Genomic DNA, 8,946 nt, shown 5'->3' with positions numbered 1-8,946 from the left:
TTTAAATTGTTTAATTACGAGTCAAAGCGCGGTAAGCAAGTGAAAGAGCCAATTAATAATCCTATACAACGGTCATCGAGGTTTATTTGAACAGCATTTAACAATCGTCACCGTGCTCAAGCGAAGATTGCTAGAGGGAGAGCCACAAATAATAGGACGAATCTGGACGACAAAAAATTTCCAGAATGCAATTGAACAAAAAATGAAATGTTAGTAGCTATTTTCGAATTTCATTAAATCTCTTATGGAAGGACCGCATTGAATAAAAATTATAGAAATTCGGGAACAAAATTGATAAAAATGAATTTAGGAGTGAGATTGGACAAAGTTCGAGAACAAATAATGTTATTACTCCTATGTCGAAGTCAGAAGTAGTCTTTCGGTGCTTCCCGACCAAATTTGGTACGCTTGGAGCATTAGTAGGTACCTTTCAAATAAAGTTTCGAATTTGGTCCGCCATGATAATTGTCAGGATTTTCTTAACCTATCTATGATGCAAGCCTAATTTCTTGAAAAAACTCCTAACTTCAAGTTGAATCCCAAATCTATCCCGAACTTTTTTTTTGTCTCAGAAAAAACACTCAACCTTAGTTCAATCCCAAATCTACCTCAATTTTTTTTATTCTCGAAAAAACCCTCAAACTTTAGGTAAAGTCTCAAATTTGCCCTCAATTTTGTTTTGTCTAAAAAAATCACAATTTTTCATTGCATTCTCAAATCTACCCCTCGTGGTTCGGTCACAATTTGATGTGACATTTACACATTGATTAAAAAAAAACCCACATCGGCAAATCAATTGGGCTATAGGTACGGACCGATGTGGCATTTTCATGTGGATAACAATTTCACACCCAATAAAGAAATTCTCCAAAATGAAGCCGTTGTCGGATATGAAAATTAGGAACAAGTAATGGCGATTTTTGGACAGAGGGCTAATGGGGTAGATTTGAGATTAGAGTAAAACTTGGTGATTTTTCTTAGACAAAAAAAGTTGGGAGTAGATTTGGGATTGGGCCTAAAATTTATAATTTTCTTTTTTGAGAAAAAAGTTCGAGGCAGATTTGGAATTGAACTTAAAGTTGAGAGTTTTACTTTGACAAAAAAAGTTCGAGGCATATTTGAAATTTGATCTAAAATTAAGGATTTTTTTTTTTTTTACAAAAGTAGGCCCTATGATGCATTATCTATTTATCCTCTTATACGAAAAAAGGGATCATAAGGCGATACCTCGATTATATTAAGAGTACACGTTTTTTTTTATAAGGTTTTGACTTGACTCTTCTATTTCAATAACCCTTTGTAGTGTCAAAGATTACTCTTTCAAATTACGACACGCGTTCGGTGTTTCACGTCAAACACATGAAATTTTAAGCAGTCTTACTCATACTCTACTAAAATTTTCACCCCTCATGGAAAATAAAATGGGCACATTTCAAGATCCAATAATTAAGATTCAAAGAAAGGATTTGAAACTTGGGTCGGAGTTTCAAAAGACAGTAATAACTTTACCTACAAAAAATTAATAGAAAATAAAAGGATCTGTCCATTCTCTTTTCGAATTTAGATAATTATAACTTCGATCTCGTCACTATTTCATAATTTAATATAAAGTTGCTCTCATCAAGTATCAATCAATTTTTTTTTATCTCCCGATTCGACCTAACTTAAATCTTCAACATTTCGAAAAATAAATAAATTAAAATTAAAATCATTTTATTGAAAAAAATTATATTGATTAATGTGCTCTGTGCTTTTTCTTCAAGCTGATTAAAGAAGACGAAAGAAAAAAGGACAGAACCTCTTGTCACCCTCTCTCTCTCTCTCAGGCCAGTAAAACTCACCACTTCGAGCGTCGAAGCTGCGGTGGCTGCGCCGACAGCTGCCGCCTCCGGTCACCGGCGACTTCGAAGTCCTCCAGTCGGACGATCCTTGACAGCCATCGCGGCGGCGATTGAGGTTTGGTTCGAGCCTGCCGATATCCATGCCCTCGACCTATTGCGTTTCTTCTCTTTTCTCCGCTCTTCTTAACTAAATTTACTATCTTTGCAATGATATTGACCTAATTTGTCGGGTAGTCCCCCTAGCGATGTTAGCTCCAATGTTTCGTTGGGATTTGATGCTTCTGTCACCTTTTTGTGATGATGGTTTTGTGTTCGAGTCAATAGTTGGTCTTGGGTAGTAGTTGGCTTCTTGGAGATCAGGGTTCGCGGCTATGTTCTTCGATGTTTGAGCTTAACTATCTGCTAATTCGTCTCCCTTAATAGTAGATGCTGCGAAAAAGGGGAAATTACTGTTAATTTTCGGAAACGATTGATGAAGCATATAGGGATGCAGCATTAGACGGGTCGTCATCATACCTTTGATTCTCATCCATCTGCGTGCCTGCTTGGATCCACGTGATTTGATGTTATAGGAATACTAGTATTATAGACATTTGGCCATATTAACTGTGGTTTTCTGTTAAGTGGCCAAATGCCCTGCTGGCAAAGGCTGAGAAGAGATTGTACAATCCACTATTGCTCCGAGTCGCCATTGCTGCATAATTCCAACAGCTAGAATGTTCTCTTAACCATAAGCCTAGTTGAACATTTGGAACCAACCTTGACCAACTATTCAGCTCGTGTTTAGTTGCTCAATTTCCAATTATGAGCCTTTCTTCACCTGTTTTGAGTTTTTCATGCGCGGTATTATAGTGTAGCGGTGACTCTTACTTCAACATAAATAAATGTCAGTGTGGAATCAGGGAAAACACTATTTCTGTCTCAGATTCTGGGTATGTGAGGTGTGTGAGGCACACTTCGAGATTTTTAGCTGCTTCAAGGTAGATACATTGACTTAGCACTGTACAAGTCTAGGTTTTGCAGATCCTGCATTCAAGCATAAAAAATATGAATGCAAGTGTCAAGCATGTCTGCACTCGCTTTCTAGACTTTTGTGCTTTATGTTAATCTAATGACTCTGTGGCAACTTTATGTACTTTTCCCTGTATGCACCCGATTGATTTTATATTTGCATTGCTAGTGCCTGCCAGTCTGCTTCCAGTAATTCTCTACATATGTCAGACTGCTACAGATGCATGTGAGTTTAATTTAAATAAAATTTCAAGGCTTCTCTTATTGTTTCCTTTTCAGGATGGAGCCAACCTTTGTGGTTGTTTAGCACATATTGTCAAACCAACTTTTGGTTGGAACTGGTAGCTTGTGGAATGATACCATTGGACTGGCCTTATAAATTCCTCCGCTGAAAGAAATCTAAATTGAAACCATCCTTTCGACTCAGTCATGCAGTCAGCTTGTCAGCTTCATTCACCCTTGTTCTTTTGTGACAGTAACAGGTATACATCTCATCAGGCATTTGAATTTGCTAGTTATGTTTTGTGCCTGATATTTACTTTTTTGAGCATATTGCAGTAGTCGAAATATACAACTGCACAGATGGATGCAAACAAAAATACCAAATTCGATTCAGCTCGTCAAGAAACTTAAAATCACAAAGGGTATCCCGTGTTATAAATTCATCTTGCCCAGGGAAGAGACTAAATTGGCTGCTGTTCCCAATACAGACGATGGCCACCTTTCCGTTTCTACTTTGGGAGAAGAAGCAAATAACAATAATGCATTCTTCGTCGAAGTAGACACTTGGTTTAGCAAATGGTCGCCTCCTAGGTATCTGTGGAGGGGGTTATCAGTTCTTATTCTAGCAGGACAGGTAATTATCCGGACAATGAAGGGGAAACTCCACTGGAGGAATACTCTGCAACAGTTGGAGAGAGTTGGTCCGAAATCAGTTGGAGTTTGCCTCTTGACTTCTGCTTTTGTAGGCATGGCTTTCACCATTCAGTTTGTCAGAGAATTTACCAGGTTGGGATTGAATAGGGCAGTTGGCGGGGTATTGGCCTTAGCTTTCTCCAGGGAGCTCAGTCCTGTTGTAACATCTATTGTCGTCGCTGGACGCGTTGGAAGCGCATTTGCTGCGGAGTTGGGGACTATGCAGGTATCTGAGCAAACTGACACCTTGAGAGTTCTTGGCACAAATCCTGTGGATTATTTAGTCACTCCAAGGGTGATTGCTTCTTGTGTTGCATTACCATTTCTGACATTAATGTGTTTCACGGTGGGGATGGCATCAAGTGCCCTCCTGGCTGATAGCGTTTATGGTGTTAGCATTAATATTATCTTGGACTCGGCGCAAAGAGCTCTTAGACCGTGGGATATCATAAGTGCAATGATCAAGTCCCAGGTTTTTGGAGCAATTATATCTATCGTTAGCTGTGCTTGGGGAGTCACTACCATGGGAGGGGCCAAGGGCGTGGGCGAGTCAACGACTTCTGCTGTGGTCATCTCACTTGTCGGTATATTCATTGCAGATTTTGCACTCTCTTACTGTTTCTTTCAGGGAGCAGGGGATTCATTGAAGAAGTTGTGAGGTGGCATACGTTGTACTTGGACAAGTACTATGGTCATAACCTTTATAGTTCCTTGTCATTTTCATTTAATTTGTATATTCCCGTCTACTTTTAGGAATTTTGGAGTGTGATTGTTGCTGTATCCTGTTTATCAAAAATACATTATGCCTTTAATCATCTCATAGATTTCTAAGCTTTAAGGTAAGGGGGTGGAGGGTAAAATACAAGATTCGATTTCTTTTTTCAAGTGTGTGTGTTCATATATTTGGGGTTCTTATCTAAATGGGGTGAGCGCTTTTCTCTTTGTTTTCACCAAAATGAGGAAGGCACTTTAAGAAGTATGCTGTTAACTCCATGTGTTAGGAGTCGACGTGAGCTCTCTGATTGTTAGATTCTTTACTTACTGCTGTAACCCTTTTACTTTAGGTAGGCAAGTTGTGACTGCAAGCTCCATTATAGTTCTTAGCTTTAGATTTATTCTAAGCATCTCGTAGCTTAATTAATTGATCTGTGGAGTTAAAAGTGCTTTTGCTCTTGTTGATGTTTTGGTATATATTCAAGATTTCTAGATTCTTATTGATCATTGTGCTGCATCCATTTGACGAGACATTTAGCTGTTGGACGATTTAAAAGAACATGAAAGATCCATCCTTTTCATTAGGCGTATGTAGAAGAGTGATGATTTCTTCTTGAGTATTAGTCGGAACCTGGAACTATAAGTATTGCTTTCCATTCTAAAGCCCACATCATTAAAGAAAGTAAGAAGACGACCTCCACTTAATTGGGCAATCACTTTCAACCCTAATGTCTAGAGAGGGGTTAAACGCTAATATTGTCCACTAATCTAAGGTGAGTCATGCTGTAACCGGTTAATTCGCCTTTGGGATTTGGTCCCCTTCCATCATGTTAGGGCTCACATGGTTCTAGTTAGATGGTCATTTTTTGCTCATCCTTAGTCATTCTTGTGTGTGTATAATGCAATTGAGTTAATATAATGGAAAGAAACCAGACAAACGTGCATATATAATCTTTCTTGTATTTCATACAAAGATAATCTTCATGGGTAGATGGAAACTGAATGATCTTCTATGGTCTCGTAGAATAATTTCCTCTTTTATTTCTGCTCAAATATATGGAAAACATTAATCTGTTTCGTATTAGCTTGCTCGTGTCAAATGTCCAGGTGGAATTTGTAACTTTTACTGAGAATAATGTCGGAGCGGTAGATTGATTTTTCTTTGAAGCCTTCACACATTACCAACACCAGGACTCGTTAAGTCATTATTGAATATTAGTAACCGAGCAAGATAAATGCTGAAACTCACCCGTTCATTAAGTTCTTAACTCGTAGTTGACGTTAATTAGGAGATAATAATCACTTCAATTATGAACCTATTCTCTGTTCGGGTAATTGCTGTCGATAAGGGGTTAGTTGCGCAAGGAGCCCCAACATGCGTAATATGGCTTCATTCATAGCGTCTCTCCTCCTCCTCGTTGTCCTAAAGCAATCGGCGGCAGCTTCCGGCATTTCTAGTTCCGATTCGTCTCCCGTCGACGACTTGCTTCTGTCGCTCAAAACCCCGCTTTTTGCAGCCACCGACATCTTGACCGTTCTCGAGTCTGCTAACCGGGCTGACATTGTTGAGGAAAAAAGAGGCACTCTCGAGGCCTGCGAGGAGCTCCACCAGATATCTATATCGAACCTGAAAGAATCACTCTTGGAGATTGCTGACCTGTCCAAGGTGAGGGGCCTCCTCAGCTCGGTCCTCACGAATCATTGGACATGCCTAGAGGGACTCCGGTCAACCTCGGGACCGCTCAAGGATGTCCTGGAAAGTTCCTTTCGCCATTCCTACGAGCACGTCAACACGTCACTCTCTGTTGTCTATAAGGCAGAGTTGCTGCAAGAACCGAGACGTCACCGGAGGCAGATGAGCTCCGCAGAGTGGCTGTCTAGGAATGACCGCTCACTCTTGGAGGCCCCCATTACAAGCTTTCATCCTCGGAAGGTGATCACCGTGGCTGCAGATGGAAGCGGGATGTTCAGAACCATATCCGACGCGATTAGGTTGGCCGTCCCGGATAACAGTAATCGCAGGACAATAATTCATATCAAGAAGGGAGTTTACCGTGAGCTTTTGCGGATTCCGGCCCATAAGACGAACATCTTCTTGGTAGGAGACGGAGACGGCCGAACCATCATCACCGGGAACCGAAATTATGTGGACGGGTGGCAGACTTACCAAACGGCAACCGTTGGTAAAATATCTCGTGTGACATGGGAATATCATCCTCTTTTCTCAATAAGAAGTCTTCAGAATTCTTAATACACACTTTGGCTTCGTTTTCCCGACAGGCATTTCGGCTCGAGGATTCATGGCGAGGGACATCACGTTCGCGAACACGGCAGGACCCGCCAAGCATCAAGCTGCTGCGCTCCGAGTGAACGCGGATTTTGCCGCGTTCTACCATTGTGGCATCCATGGCTACCAGGACACGCTGTACGCGCACTCGGGCAAACAGTTTTACCGCGAATGCAACATCTCGGGAACAGTCGACTTCATATGTGGCGATGCTTCGGCTGTCTTCCAGTCTTGCCGGGTGATATCGAAAAGGCCATTGCCCCAGCAATTCACTACTGTCACGGCCCAATCGAGACAAGTGCCAACCCAAGACAGCGGTTTCTCCCTTCACAGGTGCTCCATCCTGGCCTCCCCTGGCTTGGCCTCCTCTCGTGTGAAGAATTACCTGGGGAGACCTTGGCAGGCTTACTCTAGGACAGTGATCCTTAACTCCTACATCGGTGGACACATCGACCCTGCGGGTTGGTCGCCCTGGAATGATAAGGGAGTTCCTGACACCTTGTACTACGGCGAGTACAAGAATCGTGGCCCCGGTTCGACCACTGCTCGTAGAGTCCGCTGGCGCGGCTTTCACGTCATGCGTTACCGAGACACTTCACCTTTCATGATCTCGCCATTCATTTGGGCAGATAAGTGGCTGGCATCCACTAGGTTCCCCTACGATACTACAATTTGAGCTTCGACATCTAGGTGTTTTGAAATTTAGAGTGATGGTTCCGGTTTAGTGACCTCTGGAAAAATAGGTTAGAATTAACATGGTTGCTTTGTCCATAACTCTTGTAGGGACTCGGAAGGTTTTCGCTATAGTCTCCTGAATTTGAAGAAGTCAGCTTGTTTAGTCAAAGATGCCAGCAGCATCAGGAAACAAAATAATCCGAGCACCAACGGGTCATATATCTCGCAATGACTTAAGATGATATCGATATAAAGGAAACTTGCGGAGTAGTTACTTCTCATCCGAGTTACCGGTTAATTTGATTAAAAGGATTTGCATCTTCCCAATTTAAGGGCTAATGTATACGCCTGAATATGATCCAGAACATCATATTTAAATTTTCCGCTGTCCATTTTGTGATTTTAAAAGCTCTTTCTTTCCAAAGAGAACAAAGCAAGAAAGAGTATCTCAGCCAAATATGATTGTTGGTCCAATCCCTAAGCCCCGTTAATCCATGGGAAAAGTACCAAAAAAGTTCTAAACCTTTTGCATTGGTACCAATTCAGTTCTAAACCTTTTACATTGATATCCATTTAGGGTGCGTTTGATTCGGATTTTGTGAAAAGCCTTTGGGAAAAGGCAGAGGCCTTTGGCCTAAAAGGATTTGCTGAAATGCAAAGACTGTTTGGTAAGCTATAATTGAAATTTGCTTTGGGAAGGAACTTTGGGGAAATGTTGTTTGATAAACGTATATGTGAAAAGTAATCAATTTAAATTTTTTAATTTTACTTGTTTAAAATTGAAATAAAAAACAATAACGGTAACTTTTATATTTTCATGTTGAGAGTAATGCAAAAGACACATATTAACAAATCAGTTTTTATTTTTTTGGTCAAACTATTAACAAATTAGTTAGAATCTTTCAATTCTTTTTAAAACACCAAAGACTCACTCAATTTCTAAACAGCGCGAGAAATGGGCAAGGTTGAACACTTCTCGATAGCCCGTATGGAAATCTTAATTAAGCGATGATACAATAAGCTTTTATAATAAGTTTATAATAACCGAAACTTCGAGTAGAGTCGAGCGGGACAAGCACAAATAAATATTGCACATGTAATTCTACTAGAAGCTTCGCAAGTAGTTTACATAAAATACTATTAAACCAAAAGATAAAAGAAATTAATCGATCGGAAGGATAAATTGCAAAACCGCATATCGTGAGAAAGGTCATAATGATCAACCCACAAATATATATATTGGATCAAATCTCAAAAGCAAACAATTGATCTTTGCTAAACTAAGTTCAACTTGCCAAAAGGAAACGAAGAAGACAACTACTCACAAAATGTCATGCCTCTTCGGTGATCATTTCAACTTGAAAAGGTTATTACAACAACCTAAACACTCATATTCATTGAACTCAACTCCCCTGTCTCTACATAAATCCAAAAACACAAGAATGACTTGTTTCTTCTTGTTCCCATCCCGAGTTTGAGAGGAGAAGAGTGAGAGCGAGCATC

General features: G+C 40.4%; 2 protein-coding genes across 3 annotated transcripts; both read left to right on the top strand.

Annotated features, from left to right (window-relative positions):
• Window positions 1–3,202: 3,202 nt before the first annotated feature.
• LOC115757338 (protein TRIGALACTOSYLDIACYLGLYCEROL 1, chloroplastic) lies at window positions 3,203–4,652 on the top strand. Of its 2 annotated transcripts, none has more exons than XM_048276918.1 (2): window positions 3,203–3,334; window positions 3,528–4,652. In XM_048276918.1, exons 1-2 carry the CDS (start codon window positions 3,282–3,284, stop codon window positions 4,423–4,425), a joined length of 951 nt encoding a protein of 316 aa, XP_048132875.1. In that variant the 5' UTR covers window positions 3,203–3,281; the 3' UTR covers window positions 4,426–4,652. The 2 variants fall into 2 exon arrangements, with proteins under 2 accessions (XP_048132875.1, XP_030553393.1); XM_030697533.2 differs by having other exon boundaries at window positions 3,411–4,652.
• Window positions 4,653–5,865: 1,213 nt separating this feature from the next.
• On the top strand, window positions 5,866–7,444 carry LOC125314138 (probable pectinesterase/pectinesterase inhibitor 12). Its single transcript, XM_048275620.1, has 2 exons — window positions 5,866–6,664; window positions 6,762–7,444. The coding sequence occupies exons 1-2, from the start codon at window positions 5,866–5,868 to the stop codon at window positions 7,442–7,444; spliced, it is 1,482 nt and encodes a 493-aa protein (XP_048131577.1).
• Window positions 7,445–8,946: the final 1,502 nt, after the last annotated feature.

Source organism: Rhodamnia argentea, chromosome 3, assembly GCF_020921035.1.
Source record: "Rhodamnia argentea isolate NSW1041297 chromosome 3, ASM2092103v1, whole genome shotgun sequence".
Classification (NCBI taxonomy): Eukaryota; Viridiplantae; Streptophyta; class Magnoliopsida; order Myrtales; family Myrtaceae; genus Rhodamnia; species Rhodamnia argentea.
The sequence above is the reverse complement of the archived record's forward strand: the minus strand, read 5'-3'. Positions and strand labels throughout refer to the sequence as shown.